Source organism: Nicotiana tomentosiformis, chromosome 5 (assembly GCF_000390325.3).
Source record: "Nicotiana tomentosiformis chromosome 5, ASM39032v3, whole genome shotgun sequence".
NCBI classification, from domain to species: domain Eukaryota; kingdom Viridiplantae; phylum Streptophyta; class Magnoliopsida; order Solanales; family Solanaceae; genus Nicotiana; species Nicotiana tomentosiformis.
In genome coordinates, this window is record NC_090816.1 from 14918476 (window position 1) to 14941039 (window position 22564).

The window sequence follows — 22564 nt, forward strand, 5'->3', positions numbered from 1 at the left end:
GCACACAATTCCATTAAAATACGAATATTAATTATTAATCCTTAAATATAAGCAATTTGAATGGAAAGTCAATAATTCTTTGTACAAAAATCATACCTTTTTTTCTTTATATATTAGCTTTCCTTCTTTTTTTTTTTCATCTTCTTAATTTTGTTTTCTGCCGAAACCAATATATTTTTTAAATTTGTTCAATTCGTTTTCTTTTTAATTATCTTTCTTATGTTTTTATCTTCCTTCTTTCTTCCTTTATTAACATAAAGATCTTACTTCGATAATAATATATGTTAATATATACAAAATTTATATATAAAAAATATACATTAAATAGACATGTGAAATATACATAAAAAATACATCTTAAATCTAATTTAGATGTCATATAAATATACAAAATATATATATATATATATATATATATATATATATATATATATATATATATACATCTTGAATTAAAATAACACTTGACATATAAAATGTATTTGAAATATACATTAAAAATATATCTTAAAATAAGATGGTACTTCACAAATAAATATACAATAATTATATACATAAAAATATATTTTGAATTAAAGTGATACTTGATATACAAAGTATAAAAGACATATAAATCAATACATCTTGAATTTATGTGGCATTCACATATGCATCAGATTTTCAAAAATAGAGTGAAGAAAATGAGTGTTGAAAAGGAAGAATGGAGATGAACAAAAAAAGTACTTCATGTGATTAGTGAGTTAGTTAATTTATTAAATGTTGAGCTTAGTTTTTATAATATGCTAATAATAAAAAAAATATTCTTTATAAAATAAATAATAAATGATGCTATTCGTTTAAATAATAGTTAAAAAAGAATCAAACTCGTAAAAAAACCTAATTAAATTATAGGTATTGTTGGATCAGGCCTTTTGTTTCCCAAAGCACTATAATAAGTTCATTTTTTTCTCTTCTACTTTTCATCAAAAGAACAAATGCATCTAGACTATGAATATCTTAAGTAGCCACGTGGCATTAATCCAATGGATTATTGAGCAATATTTGAGCATTTGGTATCGGAGAAAATCCAAACCCGGATGGAGGGTGCCAATTACTCAGTGTCGGCCGATTCTAGGAATTTACCCACTTAAATTAAAATAAATATGCCAAGCCAAGTGTACTCGGTGTCCACTGATTTGATCGAATATTTTTGTGAAAATTTGAGGCCTAAGGAGAATTCAACCTACACTTTCCTTTACAATAATATTTAAGTTTTTCAGAATATTTATAATTTTTTTAATATTCAACTAAACTATTGGGCCAAGACACTTCACCTTATACAAAAACTGATATAAATTACTTATTTATTTTCTTAATTTATATAAATACAATACCGTTTACGAAAAGTTTTGCTTAGTCCCCTCTAATTGTCCCCAAGTATGCAGAGGGAATAGAAAGGATAAGAAGACGTGATTTACAATGAAAAAAAAAGACGTGAAATATGTGGTCAGACAAGCCTTATCCAAATCAACATATATTTTGGTTACTAACAGCTTCCCCTGGGAAAACACAAAACAAAGTGCAGTTTAACTTTTAAACAGTGATAATGGCAAGCTCCAATTTAGATACTATTATGAGCGAAGACGAATTCGCCACATTTGTAGATGGACTTCCGAGGGAGAAATGCAGGGGACCTATTAATTTTTGGTACCAGTGGGACGGCTATTGGTACCGTATAGACTTCTTAAAAGCAGCCATAGCAGCTCAATCTGGTTTCTTGGCTCGGGATGATGATGTTATTCTTACTTCATCTACGAAAACAGGTAAGCTACCATTGCTTCGTTCATAAAGTTGCCATGATTTTTCATTAAGATACTTTAAGTAGGTTTTGTTTCGATTGAACACCTGTAGTAAGTTCAAAGTGTACAAATCAGACACTTTTTTGCTGACATGGTTGATCGAGTGAGTTGTACCGTGTAGAATACTCTTTGGCTTGATGTTCCTGAATGTAGTTTGCTTAAAAAATGTACCATAATTAGTGAAAATAGAGTATTAAGAGATGAAAATGTCAGTAAGACCGGGCAACTGTTTACCAAAAATACAGGTATCTGCAAATTCGTAAGACCATGTATAGGGGCTGAGCCCACTCAGCACCGGAAGGTCAAGGAAGTTGGTGACCTAATGACACCGGAGCCGATGATCGAAGCTTCGGTTAACGGCAGAGAGGACAAGGAACACGAGCATTTTACAGGCAGGGGCAGAGCTAGAGAGTTGAGAGCGGGTTCGACCGAATCCAGTACTTTGGTTCGAACTCTGTATTTGTCTTAAAAAATCCATTGAACATATATAAATTATTAATTTAAAATGCGTTGCGAAGAGAGATCGAAGACGAAGATTTTCTGACGCAGTGCGGGCACTGGATGGAAAAGACAGATAAAGGAACAACCCACCGGAAGGGCATACCTCAAGGGGCACCAATCTCCCCCGGCAAAGATCTATCTGCGCGAAGCCGACCTATGGATAGAAAGAAAGATGCAGGAAAGGCAAATGAAAGAAGAAAGAAAAATTTTCTTTGGGAGTGTGAGATAGGCAGACGGGGAGTACGCAGCCGAACAACCGCTGGGGTTTCCAGCAGTGATAGCTGAACTAATCAGATGGGCCGCCCCAAACCTTACGCTGACATTTAAATCGGAAATCAACATCGGGTCCCGGCTATCCGAAAAACGCAGACTGAAGCGGAAGATCACAAAATGCAACACAACAAGGGGGTCGTTAGACCGTAGCTTGCGCGAAGGAAGAAGCTAATCAATCAGAATTGAGACAGGGAGGAGAGGCGAAAGAGAGATTTTCGAGCCTGCACAACCGAATTGGTTGAGGAAAAGGAAACCGTCGGCCTTCCCCAGCCCCCCCCGTCGCTTCTGGCGAAGCTGCGAGTTCATGAGTCCGATGATTGGTTTGTCAACCACGCTTTCTCTCCCTCAAAACAATGCTCTGAACACGAAAGAGAGTATCTATACTATATGTTGAATTCCCTTGGTATTTCCATGTGTTTACTCCTTTATAATTTGACTCTCGTTATTGCAAAACCTGGCTTCGGCTTTGACAGGTACTACTTGGCTCAAAGCTCTTATCCCTTGCATCATGGCCCATAACAGAGATAATATTGATCATGAGGAGGATGACCCTTTACTAAGAAACCATCCAAACCAACTCATACCATCTATTGAACTATCAATATTCAACCCAAATAACCTAGATCCCGATGTCCTAAACGTTGACGAAATGCCTTCTCCTAGGCTCTTTCGGACTCACCTGCCTTATTCCAAGCTTCCAGAGTCGATCAAGAATGACAATTCCAGCTGCAAATTAGTGTACATTACCCGCGAACCTAAAGATGTTTTTGTGTCGTTATGGCACTTCATGAATTCGATATCCAATGCAGAGCCTTGTCCAACTATGGATGAAGAATTCGACAGTTTCTGTAAAGGCATTCATCTTTTTGGCCCCTTTCATGACCATGTTTTAGAGTACTGGAATGAAAGTTTGAAGAAACCCGAGAAGATACTTTTCTTGAGGTATGAAGAGATGAAAAAAGATCCGAAAGGGCAAGTGAAGAAGTTGGCTGAGTTTCTTGGCAGACCTTTTGTGAACGAGGAGGAGCTTGATAATGTCCTTTGGAGATGCAGTTTGGAGAGGCTGAAGAATCTTCAGGTTAACAAGAATGGCTTGGAACCTTGTCTTGGCATTCCTAAAATTGCTTATTTCCGCAATGGTCTTGTTGGGGACGGGAAAAAATCCCTCACAAAAGAGATGCAAGAACGTCTTGATCAAATTACACGCGAAAAATTTGAAGGCACTGGCTTAGATCTTCAAGTTATTTAAGTCTCTTCCTAGCTTATTATTTCCAGGCAAAACTCCATTTGTGATTTGTCAACATTCACTGTTGTAGGTGATGTATTTTTATTGTTGTTTGCTCTTATTATTTCCAGGCAAAACTCCATTTGTGATTTGTCAACCTTCACTATTTTAGGTGATGTATTTATATTGTTGTTTGCTCTTATTGTTTCCAGGCAAAAATTTGTGTGATCAAGCTAGTATATCATTAATAATCATAGTCTTTTGATATTTTGCCTCTTCCTTGGTACAAACAACTAGCTTAAGATAAATTTACACCGTGAACTAGAATTTTTTGCACCAGTTACTATTATAATATATTACAAACTGATATAATCTTTACAAACTCCATTTGAAAATAATAAATAAATACACCTTAGAAATTTTTTGCAACGGTACAGTTGTCTCCGTGTGACTTATATGTTACACGTTCGAGCCATGGAAGCAGCCACTAATACTTTTATTAGGGTAGGTTGTCTACATCACACCTGTAGGGGTGCGACCCTTCCTCGGATCCTGCATGAATATGGGATGCTTCGTGCACCGGGCTGTCCTTTTTATACAAACAACACAGCGAGAAGTGAATTTCTGTTTGTTGGATTCTATGTACAGACAGTCTAAAATTTTGTCCGAGGATTTCAACAAATTGCTGAAAGAGGTCTATGCTCATCGCTCTCAAGTAATAAGGCTTGTTGTTCTTCAGATGGAAAATTGCTTGTTTCATCAATCTGTTGCAACCGGGCACGATTCCTATCTTGTTGATATGTGCAATAGAGGAAGGAATATATGAAGCAACAAATGGCCGATGGAATGCCTATTGCTGAGTAGAGTGCCTTGGCAAGTGAGGCAGCATTTTGTCTATCTGTTTCAATTTCTTGAGAGTCTGTTGATCCTTTTGGAATTGGTTTATAACCAAAAACTTGTTGAGCTAAAGTACCAACCACCAGAGGAGCAAAGGATGCTATTATTGTCTCAAAAGATCGATCCAGAGCGTAAATGCTTGTCCGAGCTCTCTCAGGGACTATCTCAGCAAATATTGGACTACAGAAAACATGACAAGAGAGTAAAACAAACAGAAAAAATCTCAAACTATTCTGAAGGGCAGCCAGGTGCACTAAGCTCCAGTTATGCGCAGGGTCCGAGGAAGGACCGGACCACAAGGTTCTATTGCACGCAGCCTTACCCTGCATTTCTGCAAGAGGCTGTTTCCACGCCTTGAACCCGTGACCTCCTGGTCACATGGTAGTAAATAATATATTGGATCCGAGGAGACATACTTGTTTGTTGCTGAACCACACCATGATATGATTAATCCCATGATGATCAAGACTAAACCATGCAACAAAGCTGTTTTAGGATCATTAGGCAATAGCAACAGTAGAATTGCAGCTAAAGGAATTCCTGAGCCAGAGCTAATCTGAGCTAGAAGAATTCTACCAGAATTTGGAAAGTGGTTGGCCAATACATCCCCCATGCGCCCCCCAAACAACGCGCCAAGCGACAAGGAAACTTGAAACAAAGTCCAGAGTAGAGCTGTTGTCTTATGGGAAAAGCCTATAAGCTCTAACCACATAGTAACAAACGACAACGATGACCAAGAGAATGTCCCGGAAACCCCTTGTGCAATAATTATTTGGAAGGAAGGTATTTTGATTACTGCTTTCGCTTCTTTTAGCAGTTCAATGACTTCTTCTTGAAATGGTTTCAGTGCAAGTTGATCTTTTGCATTGACATCTTTGTCAAGGAATCGCGGATCATTGGCAAAGAGACAGACTAAAAAACCAACGATTACACTTATAAAACCAACCAGATGGAAGGAGATTTTCCAACCTGGGATTCCCATGAATGATGTTTCTGCTATTAGCACAGCCAAAATCCCACCAAGAATTGAGCCAAAATTTGATGTTAGTGCTAACCATCCAAAAGCTGTACCGCGGTTGCCATCATCAGTTGAATCAGCAACTAGAGATTGGATGGCTGGTATGACTATTGCAAGTCCTATTCCATTCAATCCTCTGGCAATTGCTACCTGTTAAATGACATTAGATTGCTAATCATACTGCTCAAATTCACAAAAGATGAAACTTTATTCATGTCATGTATCAGCAAAGAAATACTAGCTAGAATGGTAACAAAATGCAAATGTCATCATATTAAAAGATGATGATTTCCATCATCTGCAGATTAAGATAAGAAAATACTACAAATGAGAAGATTGAGGGAGTGCTAATGATAGTTCAATAACTGCTTATATTTTTCATAGATCAGTTTGTATTACTTGGGAAGAATAGATCCCCCCCTCCCCCCCCACAACACAAACAAACTTTCTACTACGAACCTTTCATTTATAAAGAAAACATTGTCCAATTCTGCAATTCCCCATATTTTAGTTCTATGCGATTAAAAGTTTAAAGTTTCCAACCATACCAGACTGCAAATAGACCAGCTTATTTCTTGATTCCCCTCTCTTTTTCATTTTTCTTTACAGAAACCACTTTTTGAGTTCAATATGTTCTGTTCTTTGACCACTTCTTGAGTTCAATATTTATGTTGAGTAATGACTAACCAAGAAAAGAGCAAAGACTAGTTTAGGTTTCTTGAGTTGTTCACTGGATCTTAGACATATTTATGAGACTTGAATCTGCTTTCCTAACGAGATGAGGCGGAAAGCAGTGAACAACTCATTTTGAAAATAATTTATTTTAAAATTCTCATTTTACCTTATTGACAAACTTTTATAACTACAGAAATGTTATGGCATATTGAAGACGACGAATTTCAGAAAACACGAAACAGAGAGTAGAAGGAACCTCCGTAAAGGTGGAGGAAATGGCAACAAGGAAAGTAGCAGCAGACCAGAGAAGAGCGCCAAGAGCTATGACATGGGCACGGTTATGACGAGCAGCAAGATATGCAGCAAGAGGATAACAAAGGCATTGAACTAATGATCTAAAGACAGTGAGAGAGCCAAGACCAGTGGGATCAGTGTGCAAATCTTTGCCAACTTCTTTGTAAACTCCAGGTAATAAAGATTCATCAGCTCTCTCCATTATACCAGCAATATTTACAAGTACTAATGTCAATGTATCCGATCTCAAGTTCTTGAGCTTTACCATTATCTCCTCTCCCGTCATTTAGATTCAGAATTCAGACGTCGTAGATTCTGAGTTGAAAAAGTGTTTTCTTAAAATGTACGTCTAATTTCTCTTATACATATAAATATATAGGATTGGATTTTACATATTTGAGTTCTTCCAAACATGCGAACTTCGTAGGAGTGTAGTGTGTTGACAAGCAAGCTTTGTTTCTTTATTTGAAAGCCAATGTACAACTTTATCATGACATCATGATAGGTGTGATGTGTCCGTGCCCGAAACTCGTATAAAATTGATATATAGATCAGTGTCGGAGCCAAGATTTTCATCGAGCAATTCAGAATATTAAAAAGTAAACATACGAACAAGTCAAGATGATTCATATACAATTTATGTATAAAAAATAATCTAACTTATATATACGGGGAATTCGGACGAAGCCTTTACGCCAACCGATCCAGCTCCCCAAAAACCATGGAATACTTGACAATAGATACTAAGGGACCCACAGTGTTGACCTAGAAGATTTTGGGTAGTTTTCAAATGGATTTTCTTACGTTTTTCATTTATTTTATTCATTGATATAGATGGCGTTTACGTGACGGTTTGGACTAATTGTGTGCAAAGCAAGATCTTATAGAAGTGGGTTTAATTAAAATAATGAAGGATTCAATTTACATGCACTAATATTTCTATAAATTTTATCGATAATTTAACTTGTTATAACATTGTTTACCCTCAAAATCGGATAACAATTAAATTTGTAAGTGGTTTTAAGGATACGCGGATTAACTTGATACAAAGCGATAGATTAAGTTACTATTGATTAAATAAAAAATAAATAAATTCAAACCACACAAGTTGGATAGTTTCAGCCTTAGTGAAATAGTCACTCTCGAGTCGGGCTCACCACGACCGGTACAGATGGGAAAGAGCTAGAGCTAGAGACAGAGAAAATAATAATATATTGCTTTTGAGTGCGTGTTACCGTGTACTTCATAAATTATCAGACCCCCTTTATATAGTAGGGGAGTCCTACTTTAGGTATAACTCTATAAAAGATAAAAAAATCTTTTGATTCACTGATTGACGGTTCCTTATCGATACGTGTCGAGATCCCCGCCGAGATATTCGCCCGGTTAAGGATATTTCGGCTTTCTGTTGCCTTTGCTGGATTGTCTAACAATGCTCTTCGAAGTCGTTCGAGGCTAGGATCGATTCCGGGACCATGACCTCGATATTCTCGGGGGCAAGCGTCATGCCCCCAGGTTCTGGCCCGGTGGGACATTAGCTCGATTTCGGTCCCTTGCCGCCATGTCTCGAGCCTGGCTTATTTTGTTGGAGGCCGGGATGTACCATGAGCTTGATTTCACCCGCATACAAATAGTCCCCTTATTTTTCGGAGAGTAACGATGAGAAACGACATGAGCTTCCGATTCTTACTTCGACACATCGTGACAGAAACAACAAAACATCTGAAATGTCACGTCAGTCAAGTCATAATGGCATTAAATGCATGTCAGCCGCCGGTCGGCCGTCCTTGGATGCGAAACGCCGTTGAACTAGTATAAATACCCCCTCATTTGTTCATTTTTACTTTACATCAAACCTTCTACCCTCGTACCTTCAGGATTTCAATACTCTTTAGCACTTTTACCCCGATTATTCGAGGTCCTTTGCAAGAATTTTTACCCATCATCTTCTCAATCCAACTAGTCTAATCCTTCAACTTCCTTTCTTTCTTTTTCTTTCTCAAATTTCCTCCATCTTCATTTTCTAAAAGAATGGCAAGGACTTCCAAAACTGTTCCTCAGAAAGAAGCTCATTCCACTTCGCAGTCGGCTATTGAGGCCAAGGAGACCACTTCGCGCGCGACCATCGATGAACCAGTACTCGAACCCCCTTTGAAAATGTTCATCCCCGGGGATGTTCGGTCGACGTCGATTTTAAGGTTAAAAAGCCTTCCTCCGTACATGGTCGGTGTGAGGAGGTTTCGAGGTACATCTGCTCGATTACCAAAGAGATCCTCCCTACGGTCCGAAAAGACTGCAACTGGGCCGATAAGAACATAGTGGTCCCCGACTCCGATGAAGCCATTACCACCTATGTCGAGGGATACCTAAGTATTTACACTTATCCCATTATATTGGGCCCGGTGGACCTGGTCATTTTAGATTTCTGCAGGATGTACAACGTGTGCCTAGGCCAGATTCATCCATCGCTTTGGAGGATCATGATCCTCCTCTGGTTCTTTGTGAACAAAATCGATGGGTGCTCGTTCACCATTAACCATCTTCCTTGCTTATACAGTCCTCGAATCTTCCGGAGGGGTTGATAAAGCTTGTGTGTTGGGCCAGTAAAGCCCCATTCTCAAGTATTGATGAGGACTGGGATCATGGCTGGCAAGGCCATTTTGTCCGAGTGAGGACTTCAGACTTGATCCCAGTTGAGTGCAGGCCATTTCCCGAGAAGTGGAATACGTCACGTAAGTATAACTTAATTTTGAATGTCGATTTTATACTTACTTCTCTTTTCCTTATCGGTGTTTTGTGGTGGTGCAGCCGTCGCTCGGGTCCCAAATGCTGTCCCTCGACTCAAGGAGTGGGTCGAGGGTATCGTTTCTCAGATGCCCTAATCCGAGCGCTCATAGCGCAAACTCTCGAAGGGATGTTAGGAGGTCCATTCGCATGGTGACACTTCTTTCCCAAGTAGGTTGTATTAGGACTCTCTTTTTAATATTAAGCCTTTACTCCATTTACTTATTTTTGCAGGTTTATCAAAGGATGTCGAGCTTAGGCCTCCAGCCGGTGGCGAAAACTTACCTGCCGAGTCCCCAGCCCTGAGACAGGCCGAAGAAAGAAAAAAGAAGAGGGCTCTGAGTTCCCCGAGCTCGAACAAAAAGAAAACAAGGAGAAGGCTGGTGCAAAAGTCGAAAGAAAGCACCAACGCCCGAGCACGAGCTTCGGAATCGCTCTATCGGCTGAGGGACGAGTCCGAAGAAGAACCTTTTATTCTGGTGTCCTGCGAGCCGTCGTAGCTCGAAGAGCAGGGGGCCTCTGAATTAGAGATCCGTGAGGCCAATCTGCCTCAAGCCAGGGGGTCGATGAAGAGACCGGGGCCGAGGCTTCCTAGGATGCTGACAAAACCTCGAAGGAAAGCTAATATATAAAGAAAAAAAGGCATGATTTTTGTATAAAGAATTATTGACTTTCCATTTAAATTGCTTATGTTTAAGGATTAATAATTAGTATTCCTATTTTAATGGAATTGTGTGCTACAAATATAAATATTTTTCTGCCACAACTATAATATTGGGTTTCATGCTAAGAATTTGTTATATTTCCTTTAAACTGTGACAGTTATGTAAAGTTCCCCTATAATTACTAGGAGTAAAATCTAATGAGTAATGAACACCAATTAATATTAGGGGCGGCAAACGGGCAGGTCGGGTCGAATGTGGGCGGGTCAGAAACAAGATGATACAAAAATAGATAAATTATTGGACCTGATCCATATTTAACACGGATAAAAAATGGGTTAACCGGCGGATAATATGAATATCCATATTATCCATGACATTTTGAATATGATCATTTTTTAAAGAATTCTCAGTCTCCCAAACTTGAGGAACCCCCAATTTGAGACTTTACAAATGTAAAAATTAAACCATCGGTTATTCATTTTCTAAGTGGATAAAATGATTCTTATCCATATTTGACCCGTTTTTAAAAAGTTCATCATCCAATTCATTTTTAATGGATAATATGAGTGGATAATTATTTTCTTTTTAACTATTTTGCCACAACTAATTAATAGGAATTGCATGTAGCATCAAATCACCAAAATATATAGTATTCCCTCTATTTTATTTTATGTATCTTAGTTTGATTGAATCACGAAGTTAAAAAATAGGGAAGACTTTTAAATTTTGTGGTCTTAAACTAAAGATGTGTATAATACTATAATATATCAAAATGGCTTTTTATGATCTAAAATATGTCACGGGGATATTTGAATTAAAGAATTACTAATATAGAAAGTTTAATTCTCTTTTAAACATACTAAGTACGTGCATTTAATCAAAAGTTAAGCCCGCGAACTCAACCTGTATAGCTCACCAGAAAAAGTGACCAAAAGGTGATATAAGAAAAGGATCCAATTTTGAATTTGAAAAACGAAAGATATATCTCATTCAAATTTCACACTGAGCTTTTGATATATGCGTCTCAGTACTAGTCCAAGGAAGGAGGATATTCAAAAAAATCAAACATGGATTCCCACCAGGTTGAACCGAGCAATAGCTTCGCGATCGATAGCTCAGTGAGGTACGCCACCCGCCCTACTTCTAATGATAGATAAAAAAAGGTGGGATAATAGTGGGCTTTAGTATTCGAACCTCGAATCCGGACCTGTTCGACAAGACCAGATCCATCAACAAATCTAGGTCCAATATTTGCGGATGGCATGTTTGAGTTGTTCATAGCTCATTTGATATTTGAACAAAAAATGGGTTTGACCTAACATAATTAGAACTATTGAAAGATCATACTAGCATGTGAACTTGCTATATTGCTAAAATGGGTTTTCCCTTTTCTGTTTCTTTATGTTACTATATTGCTCCAGATATTAGCTGGTAACGTGTGTGTATTACATTAACATAATTTTTGGAGTTTAGTTCCAAATGTGACTTGAAAATCCCAGTTGGTTTTGATAATCAGCAAAAATCATCTAGTATTGTAATTAATTTCCTTGCAAAAAAGTGATGACTTGAAAAAATAATTGAACTAGTGTCACAAAAGATTAGGGCAGCCCGATGCACAAGGCATCCCGCGTTCACACAGGATCTAGGAAAATCCACCCTAATACAAGTATTAATAGTTGTACGCCGATCCAAAAGATTGAAATGTCAAAAACAAACTAACATACATTATTATAAACTAGTGAAATTTCCCGCATATTAGTGAATTTAGAAAAGATCATTTCATATATTAAACGGCAAAGGGTCTGATATGCCCCTCTACTATTATCAATAGTTTAAATAAGTCCTCTGTTATACTATTAGAGCAACCAAGCCCCTGACGTTATACTATTAAATACAAATACTCTTATTTTAACAGATGGGCCATATGGCAACACCAAAATCATCCGGTTAGATTTAGTATAGATCCAACCCAACCCATTACCCAACCCGATCCAACCCTTCTCCAAAATATGGACTGTCACAGACCATTTGGTCAATTTACCCTTTTTCTTTTCACTCTCTCGAAGCTCTAAGAGACCGTCGGTAGTGGTGACCAGTGTTTTAAAAGGCGTGGGCGTAAGGCGAGGCGTTTTACATATGCCTCAGTGGGGCGTAAGCCCCATAGGTATTTAATTTTTAATATTTTATAAAATAATATAATGATAGTTAATATGTATAAACATGTAAAATTGCATAAAAATTAAAGAAAAATATATATATGTGTGCTCCATCCCTACAAAAAACTAATCAAAATAATCTATTATACGTTACTTACAAGCACAAGTAATTTGAGTCTAAAAGAATAAAGTTTTCTATATGGAGGAACAAAAAGGATGATTAACCTGCAATTTGAACTTTGAATTTGCTGCTATGTAGAAAAATATAGTTCTCTTTGTATTTGTAAAAAAAAAAAATATTCGTTGCTTTTGGGAGATATTAGCAGACTAGCGGACAAGATAAAAAATTGAAAAAATCATGAATTAGGGCTTAAATTAATAAAAAAAGTTTTTACTTTTAAATTTAATACTTTTGAGTTCCTTTTTAAACCTTTTGAGTAATTACCAAACTGACTTTTGAGAATTTGGGTATTATATGAAGGACTAATTTAATAAATTTTATTTTAATTTTAAAAAGCCTATGGGGCTTACTCCTTACTAAAAGAATACGCCCCGAATGCCCGAGGCGTACGCCCTGCGCCCCACACCATTGCCTCGGGGCATTTTTGGTACGCCTCGCCCCGGGGCTCGCCCCAGAAACGCCTTTTAAAACAGAGGTGGTGACTCCAAACTGCCGATTTCATATGATCTTGGTGTAAAGGTCAGTTTTTTCTTCATTAAATTGCTTGAGTTTAGTATTTGTTGATCGATTTTGCTGATTGCTTGTTATATTATTCTAATTTTTAGTATTTTTGTTTTAGTTTTGAGGTGGTCCCGATTTGTAGTGGTTGCATGCTTCAGTTATGCTAATAAATTCGTATGGGTATATATCAAGATGGATTTATTGTCTTCTGGTTTAGGGTTTTTTCTCAGAGGTGGTTTATTAAGTGGATTATGATTTGATTTTTGTCTTACTGGGAAAAATGCCTTAGTTTTATGTTGACTGAGATTTAGTATTTTTTCTTTGTTTATTAGCTAAGGTGGTCCTAAATGTAGGACCCTTGAATGCAACTACTTCATTAAACTATTCTGGTGGTTGGATTTTAGTGCATCTTTGCCCTCTTTGTCAATTTTTTATGAAGAGTTAGCCCACAAACTGAACTTTTTGTGGATTCTTTTGTACATGTTTTATTTCTTTATTCATGGGACCCTCTGTCTCACATGTCATTTTCTGCCTATATTTATTCCTCTCTTTTTTACTTTCAGTTTATATTGGTTCTTTTACTGTTTGCTAACCATTCTTGTTTGTTATATTTACTAAATTATTGGAGATGGTCTTAGTTGATTTAATATTCAATTATGAAGGTGAATGGGTTACACATCCTGAAGTTGTGTACACAAAGAATAAACTGCACACTTTTTCAAGGTATGATTCAGACTTGCTTTCTTATATAGATATAGAATCTGAATTCATAGTTGAGCTAGGGTTTGTAGGGGTTCAACAACTTATAGTTGTTGGACCTTCTGGTAAATTGTATGAGGTTCAAGGGAATGTGGGGATTAGACAGTTGATATCCTTGCTTTCTAATGAATATAATGTAGTGAACCTATATGATGTGGATGAATGTGACCCCCTATTAAGTGTATTGAGTGTATTCCCGGTATTATTGATTATAGTGAATCATATCCTTGTTTAGATGAGGCTGCTACTGACTGTAGCTTAAGTGAATTAGGATCTGAATCTAGTTTTGATTCTGAGGGATGTGATTCTGAAGAATTATATTTACTCAAAACACACAAAAAAAGAGACATAACTGAGAATCTGAATGATTACAAGGAGATATATAAAGGCATGACCTTTAAGGACATACGAGAAGCTAGAAAGTTTATAAAGTTGTATGCTCTAGCCAACAAGAAAGTCTTAAAATTGAGGAAGAGTGACCCAAGGAGGGTGAGGTATAGATGCATTGTGGGTTGTCCCTTTGTTTGTTTAATATCCAAAGATGGTAATGCAGGGGTTACTGTAAAGACATTAGAGTCAGAACATATTTGTGGCACTGTTCAGCACCACAAATGACTCAATCAAGTCAGAAAAATAGATTTAGCTTCATGCCTACACCTAGAGTTGGTCAATCAAGTATGGTTCCAAATTTCCCAGAGATGGAACATGATGAAGATGTTGTGGTTAGGCCAATGGTGATATCAGAAGTCAAGACAAGACTTCAACTGAGGAAGCAGGTAAACTTACCAGCCGGGACAAGATCAATCAACTTTACTGGTGATCACACTAGTGTTAGTGAGCCCACATATCTTCCATATTCACCAGCAGGCCTGATGTGGAAGGGTAAAGCAGCTACAACTTCAAATCAGTTAGAAAAACAAAGACAACAGAAGATTAAGAAGCTGAAGATAAGAAAAGGAAAATGATCAAGTTGTTATATGTAGTTTTGTGTTTATTTTGGGATGTAATTACTGCAAACTTAATGACAGTCTCATGTTTAATGTTCTATTAATATTGGTATTGGTAACTGAATTGGATGTCATAGTATGATTTAGGTTGTGTTAGTTTTTGGGATAATAGTTTGACATCCAATTATCAGTTTCACCTACTAACTTTACTATTTTTGGTGATATGTAATTACTGCATTGACAGTACTTCTGATATATAATTTCTGCATTGGTGATAACTGTCCAGATTTTACTGTATCATAGACTAAATTAACTGCATTAAAGTGGATGCCCAGACTTTTACTGTTAGTGAAATGCCCAGTTTTACTTTGCATTAGAGCCATAACTGCCTAGTTTTTTTACTGCATTAGAGCCATAACTGCCCAGTTTTTTTTACTGCATTAGAGTCATAACTACCTAGTTTTTTTTAATTAAAATTCACATTATTCTATTAAACTGGGCATTAACATGCCATATGAAGAACTATATTTAATGATTACAACCAAGCTGACCAACACAATAAATCCGAAAATGAAAAGTGTACTGCACTACACAAAATGCCATAGTGCACTACACAAAATGCAGTCATAAAAATATGGATTACAACCAAGCTGACCAACACAAAACATTCATGAAAATTTGGATTTTACAACAGTTAACTTCATCAAAACCCTACTGCACTACATAAAATGCAAAATTCATTTCATCAACAATGCCACAACAAATCCGACTAACAATGCAAATGCAACCATAATGAACATCTTCATGTGCATCACTTTCACTTCCATCTCCCTCACTTTATTTACTTCAACATCATTTATAGCCTTCAAAATATCAACTTTTTCCATCAATTTATCCCTTTCAAGCTTGCACGCATCCAACAACATATTCAGTGTCCTGATTTTGACATTGGCAGCATCTAATTTAGACTTGAAATCAATGATTACTATCAACGCTTCGTTTGGGAGGGCTTCGTCTTGCCATTCCCAATATCCACATGACTCGTTCTTACAAATACAATTAATAACTATGTTAAAGAGTAGAAAAAATAAAACTTTAAATACATCGATGAGTAATGAATCACCAACGAAATTCACACTTACTTCAGGTTTAGCACACTTGTAGAATCTCCTTTCGGGGTTGTTTGTAGTCATTGAAGTGAAGTTGTTTGCAATCTCCTCACAGTAGCACCTCCTTCTCGATGTAACACTAGAACTAGATATCGAACCAAGACTATCATATGTGTTGGTCGAAGAAGAACAAAGAAATTTGAATGAGAAGTTATAGCATTTGAGTTGTGGAAGAGAGGGAGGGACATGTGCAGATATGAGTGAACAAATTAGGGTTCACACATTAATAAGGGTGAAGGGTCTAGTATTTTAGGGTCGGGTTGGGTCGGATCTATACTAAATCTAACCGGATAATTTTGGTATTGTCACGTGGCCCATCTGTTAAAATATGGGTATTTGTGTTTAATAGTATAACGGCAGGGGCTTGGTTGCTCAAATAGTATAACAGAGGGCTTATTTAAACTATTGATGATAGTAGAGGAACATATCAGACCCTTTTTTCGTATATTAAATCGAGGTAGAAGAGATATTTTTTTGTATAGACCCAAGAATTATTTTCCCTATTAACAAATGATACAGAAAAAAAAAGCATCTCAATAAGTTAACACACCATAGATCCTAAGAATAGATAAATTTAGGGGTGAAAGGCAAAGAAAAATGGGAAATTATTTTCCCATTTCTATTTTTTCCTTGTGTGTTAGAAGGGAATGGGAATCTAGAAAAAAAAAAACACTGTTTTTCGTTTAACATTAATTGCAGAGCCTACATGAAAATATGCTGAAGAATTAATCAAAAACTAAATGATGGCACAATCACTAAAACAAATTTGTACTCTCGCCATCTCATGATGAATGTTCCATAGTTACTCGGTTGAAGTTTGTATACTGTCAAAATCGAGTCTGGCCTTCTTATGACTAATTGAGATTGGAACATGATGGTCCAAGGTTCATCATTGTAATATCGAGCCATGATGCGAAGTTAGGTTATCGAGCTCGAGCCCCAGAGACAGATCAAGATCGAGACTGATCAAGATCGAGACCGAATCAAGATCGAGCTCGAGACCCAGAGACCGATCAATACCGAGACCAGACAAGATCAAGATCGAGTCAAGATCGAGCTCGAGACCCAGAGACCGACCAAGATTGAGATCGAGCCAAGAAACAAAAGAGTCGTTATAGCCGCAATTGGGGAGAGAATCTCGGCAAAAATCACAACTCGAATCAAGGAAAAGCTAATTAATTAATGTATAATGAAATTCCCACTATGTAATTTTAATTATATCCAAAATAGAATTCCCCCACTATATTAAGAGTTGTTATCATTTGTAACAGGAACACATTCATTCTAAGATATATAGAAAAGAGAGCAAATACTATCCTTTTGGCCTTTGATATTTAGTCATATTGTTTCTTCTACCAATCGTTCTTCACTCAATTTAAAGGTGATAAAACTTGAAGGCTTAGGCCAACTAGTTCATTCGGTTTGCATTCATTTCTTTTATAACTAATTTCGATATTTATTTACATATCTTTCCCAATTTGTATCAATTTATATCATGTATCCTTAAAACTACATATAAATTCAACTCTATCCGTTTTTCGGATAAACAGTTTGGTGCCCACCGTGGGGATAAGGATAATAGTGATTGTTTGGTATGAATCTCTGTAAAATGCACTATTTTACACTTGCTCTTGGAAGTATCTTTGATTTCAGGTTAGAAATGACGAACTCTCAATTAATGGCCCTACCTATCGACAACGAAGCTGGCCATCAAGATGAGAATAACAACCCGACGCCCGGGGATGAAAGGCCACTAGTTGACCCCATTGGAACTCGGGTCGCATATCCAATTGATGTTAATTCATATGTGGCCATTGAAGCGAACCAACATTCTGACCCCGAAAACAACATTCATGGTGAAACCCGATTTGCACTTCGAAATACCCAAAATGTTTGAGAAGACGAATCAGCCTGTGTATGATTTTGAAATATTGCAGGCTCAACAGGTAGCGATAGCTCAGTTGCAGAGCCAAACCCATACATCGAGCAGGCCCGAGCCCGGTCCACCCCGAGAAGTCACCCACAGAACGGGGCCAGCTGTAGTAAGGAAAAATGAACAAGAATCGAGGACTAACCCCAAAATTATAAATATGCTCGAGGAACTGACAAAACAGATAGAGTTAGGAGAAAAGAGGATTGAAGCAAACAACAAAAAAGTAGAAACTTATAACTCCAAGGTTGATCAGATCCTAGGGGCACCACTAATTTGGAAGGGTGTGGATTCCAAAGAGGTCATACACCCCCCCCTCCCCCGAGGGCAGCTCCCAAACCGATCCCCAAGAAGTTCTGCATGCCCGAAATTCCTAAATATAATGGAACGACCGACCCAACGAATATGTAACCTCCTATACATGTGCAATTAAAGGGAACAATCTAGAGGATGACGAGATCGAATTCGTATTATTAAAAATATTCGGGGAAACCTTGTCAAAGAGAGCAATGATATGGTATCATAATTTACCACCTAACTCTATCGATTCATTTGCCATGCTTGCAGATTCTTTTGTAAAAGGGAACATCGGAGCCACAAAGGTCCAAACCAGGAAGTCGGACCTTTTCAAAGTAAGGCAAAAAGATAACGAGATGCTAAGAGAGTTTGTATCTTGTTTCCAAATGGAACAAATGGATCTACCACCAGTCACGGATGATTGGGCTGTTCAAGCTTTCACCCAAGGACTAAACGAACAAAGCTCAATGGCTTCACAACAGTTGAAGCAGAACTTGATTGAGTACCTGGCTGTTACCTGGGCCAATGTACATAATCGATATCAATCGATGTTTAGAGTCGAAGACGGCTGGTTAGGTTCTGGGTCAGTTATTAAAAGGGACATCGACCGAGAACTGAGGTCGAGCAGGGACTGATATCGGCCGTATAACGGAGATCGTAGGGTTAGCGAACCAGGACGCAACTCTGTGCGAGGTGAAAGGAGAAGTGATCGAGGCCAATGGTATCTAGGGCTGATGAACAAAAATGGTTTCGACAGGCATACCGGACCTAAGAAAGCACCGCGGTTATTAGATTATAACTTCAACATTGATGCATCCGCCATTGTGTCGGCTATCGGACGCATCAAAGATACTAAATGGCCCCGAACTCTGCAGACTGATCCAGCCCAGAGAAATCCCAATCAGATGTGCAAGTATCATGGCACCCATGGCCACAGAACGGAAGATTGCAGGCAGTTGAGAGAAGAAGTAGTCCGGTTATTCAATGAAGGGCACCTTCGAGAGTTTTTAAATAATCGGGCCAAGAATCATTAAAAAACAGAGAGTTCAATAGACAAAACAAACAAGAAGAGCCACAAAACATTATCCACATGATCATCGGAGGGATCGATGTCCCCCAGGGGCCAGTGCTTAAACGCACTAAGATGTTGATTGTAAGAGAAAAGCGATCTCGAGCTCAGGATTACATACCTAAATGAACTTTGCCCTTTAATGACGAAGACGCAGAACGAATCATGCAGCCTCATAACGAGAAAACGTAATATTTGTACTTATGAATAAAATTCAAGTTAAGCGTGTGTTAATTGATCTAGGTAGTTCGTCCAACATCATTCGATTGAGGGTCATAGAGCAACTCGGTCTACAGGACCAGGTCATGCCCGCAACCCTGGTACTTAGCGAATTCAATATGGCATGTGAAACTACTAAGGGCGAGATAATTCTTCCAGTAAACATGGTCGGGACCATCCAAGAAATGAAGTTCCACGTGATCAAGGGCGACATGAGGTATAACGCCTTGTTCGGGAGGCCGTGGATCCACAGCATGAGAGTAGTACCCTCTACCCTTCACTAGGTTCTAAAATTCCCAACACCAGAGGGATTAAAAACAATCTACGGAGAGCAACCAGCCACAAAGGAAATATTTTCCATCGATGAAGTGATTCCGATATCATCACTCTCATCGATAAAGGGATCAAATTCGAAGGAAAAATGGGATACCAAATAGCAATCACAAACGCCGGCCTCAATCTAACTAGAGAAGCAGAAGATTAATGAAGATGATGATTATGGGATCCCTCGATCCTTCATGGTCCCCAATGATTTCGACGCTACCAAATCAACGGTCAAAGAACTGGATCAAATCACATTAATCGAATATCTTCCCGAACAAAATGTATACCTGGGCACGGGGTTAAGTCCCGAGCTCAGGAAAAAGCTTATTCAATTTCTTATAGCCAACATGGACTATTCGCTTGGTCTCATCTTGACATGATAGGGATCCTACCGAAAATCACCACTCATAGACTAATCTTGGATCTGAAATTCAATCCGGTGAAGCAAAAAAGAAGGCCCCAGTCCGAAGTCAAACATGCCTTCATCAAGGACGAGGTAACCAAACTTCTCAAAATAGGAACCATTCGAGAAGTAAAATACCCCGAATGATTAGCAAACGTGGTGATAGTCCCTAAAAATGGAAACAAACTTAGAATGTGTATAGATTATAAAGACTTGAATAAAGCAGGCCCCAAGGATTCTTTTCCATTGCCTAATATCGATCGTATGATCGATGCCACGGCCGGCCATGAGACTCTTAGTTTTCTCGATGCCTACTCCGGGTACAACCAGATACAGATGAACCCGGAGGATCAGGAAAAGACCTCGTTTATCACTAAGTATGGTACCTACTGTTATAACGTAATGCTATTCAGTCTAAAAAACTGGTGCAACTTATCAACGCCTAGTAAACCGAATGTTCTAAGAACAAATAGGAAAATCAACAGAAGTTTATATTGATGACATGTTAGTTAAGTCCCTGCGAGTAGAGGACCATTTAAAGCATTTGCAGAAAACTTTCGATATACTGAGGGAGTACAATATGAAGCTCAACCCCAAAAAGTGTGCATTCGGGGTTGACTCGGGCAAGTTTCTTGGTGTCCAATCAGGGAATCGAGATCAACCCCGATAAAATCAAAGCTATCGAGGATATCACGGTAGTGGATAATGTAAAGGTCGTGCAGAGGATAATGGGACGGATAGCCTCCCTAGGACGATTCATTTCGAGATCCTCAGATAGTAGCCACCGATTTTTCTCACTACTTAAGAAGAATAGCAACTTTGAATGGACTCTGGAATGCCAGTAGGCCTTGGAGGAACTAAAGCGGTATTTATCGAGTCCGCCGCTTCTTCATACCCCAAAAGTGGATGAACAACTTTACCTGTACTTAGTTGTCTCGGAGATAGCGGTAAGTGGAGTCCTGGATCGAGAAGAACAAGGTACGCAATTTTCTATTTATTATGTCAGTCGGACCTTAGGCGAGACCGAAACTAGATATCCACACTTAGAAAATTTAGCGCTTGCTTTAATAAGCGCCTCTAGGAAACTAAAACCATTTTTCCAATGTCATCTGATATGTGTTGTAACAACTTATGCTCTTCGATATATTTTACACAAACCCGAGCTTTCGGGTCGACTGGCCAAATGGGCCATAAAAATCACTAGGTACGATATTGAGTATTGACCCCGAACTGCCATCAAATCTCAAATATTGGCGAACTTCGTGGCTAACTTTACACCGACCTTCGTACCCGAGATTGAAAAAGAACTACTGATAAAATTGGGTACATCTTCGGGAGTCTGGACCCTCTTTACGGACGATGCTTCGAACGCGAAGGGGTTCGGACTAGGTATCGTACTAAGATCACCCATAGGTAATGAAGTTAGACAGTCTATAAGAACTACAAAATTGACTAACAATGATCCCGAGTATGAGTCCATGATTGCAGGTCTCGAACTAGCTAGAAGCTTGGGAGCGGAGGTCGTAAAGGCTAAGTGTGATTCCTTCTTCGTGGTAAACCAAGTTACGGGACCTTTGAAGTCCGAGAAGATCGAATGCAGAGGTACTTGGATAAACTACAAGTGACTCTACATCGATTTAAGGAATAGACCTTGCAACATATACCTCGAGAACAGAACAACAAGGCCGACACTCTTGCAAACTTAGGTTCATCGGTCGAAGAAGACGAACTCAACTCGGGGACTATCATACAACTCATGAGATCGATAATCGAAGAAGGACACGCCGAGATAAACTCCACAAGTTTAACCTGGGATTGGAGAAACAAATACATAGAGTACTTAAAGAACGGGAAACTTCCATCAGATCCAAAGCAATCGAGAGCTCTGCGCACAAAGGCAGCACGGTTCACCTTGTCCGAAGGCGGGGCGCTGTTTAGAAGACGTTCGATGGACCTTTGGCAATATGTCTATGATCAGGAGTTACCGACTACATCCTACGGAAAATTCACGAGGGCACTTGTGAAAATCATTCTGGTGCTGATTCGCTGGTCCACAAAGTAATTAGAGCAGGGTATTATTGGACCGATATAGGCAAGGATGCAAGAGAGTTTGTTCGAAAATGCGACAAATACTAAAGGCATGCGCCCATGATTCATTAACCCGAGGAACTACTCCACTCGGTTCTATCCCCATGGCCCTTCATGAAATGGGGAATGAACATTGTTAGCCCCCTCTCATCGGCCCCAGGTAAGGCTCAGTTTATTTTGTTTATGACTCATTATTTCTCTAAATGGGTTGAAGCACAAGCTTTGGAGAAAGTCAGAGAAAAGGAAGCCATAAACTTCATTTGGGACCACATCATATGTCGATTCGGGATGCCATCCGAGATTGTATGTGGTAATGGAAAACAATTCATCGGCAGCAAAGTAACTAAATTT

General features: G+C 38.4%; 2 protein-coding genes and 1 long non-coding RNA gene across 3 annotated transcripts; 2 read left to right on the top strand and 1 right to left on the bottom strand.

Moving 5' to 3' along the window:
* Nucleotides 1–1478: 1478 nt before the first annotated feature.
* Nucleotides 1479–4037, top strand: LOC104088278 (cytosolic sulfotransferase 5-like). The gene is made up of 2 exons (XM_009592931.4): nt 1479–1802; nt 3086–4037. Exons 1-2 carry the CDS (start codon nt 1586–1588, stop codon nt 3859–3861), a joined length of 993 nt encoding a protein of 330 aa, XP_009591226.1. The 5' UTR covers nt 1479–1585; the 3' UTR covers nt 3862–4037.
* On the bottom strand, nt 3760–7336 carry LOC104088279 (uncharacterized). The gene is made up of 4 exons (XM_033653991.2): nt 6684–7336; nt 5151–5902; nt 4035–4914; nt 3760–3869 (listed from the first exon to the last, which is right to left on the bottom strand). The coding sequence occupies exons 1-3, from the start codon at nt 7005–7007 to the stop codon at nt 4512–4514; spliced, it is 1479 nt and encodes a 492-aa protein (XP_033509882.2). The 5' UTR covers nt 7008–7336; the 3' UTR covers nt 3760–3869; nt 4035–4511.
* LOC104088280 (uncharacterized) lies at nt 5747–13662 on the top strand. Its single transcript, XR_001967674.3, has 4 exons — nt 5747–5853; nt 6621–6895; nt 9530–9658; nt 9740–13662. It is a non-coding gene; the product is annotated as an uncharacterized lncRNA (long non-coding RNA).
* Nucleotides 13663–22564: the final 8902 nt, after the last annotated feature.

Bases quoted from the DNA above. Each gene is read 5' to 3' on its own strand.
- LOC104088278 (XM_009592931.4), top strand. From the start codon at position 1,586: ATGGCAAGCTCCAATTTAGATACTATTATGAGCGAAGACGAATTCGCC. The intron at 1,803-3,085 runs GTAAGCTACCAT...CGGCTTTGACAG, and splicing joins TACTTCATCTACGAAAACAG to GTACTACTTGGCTCAAAGCT.
- LOC104088279 (XM_033653991.2), bottom strand. From the start codon at position 7,007: ATGACGGGAGAGGAGATAATGGTAAAGCTCAAGAACTTGAGATCGGAT. The intron at 5,903-6,683 runs GTTCCTTCTACT...GTCATTTAACAG, and splicing joins TTTCCTCCACCTTTACGGAG to GTAGCAATTGCCAGAGGATT. The intron at 4,915-5,150 runs GTATGTCTCCTC...TGTTTTCTGTAG, and splicing joins TGTGGTTCAGCAACAAACAA to TCCAATATTTGCTGAGATAG.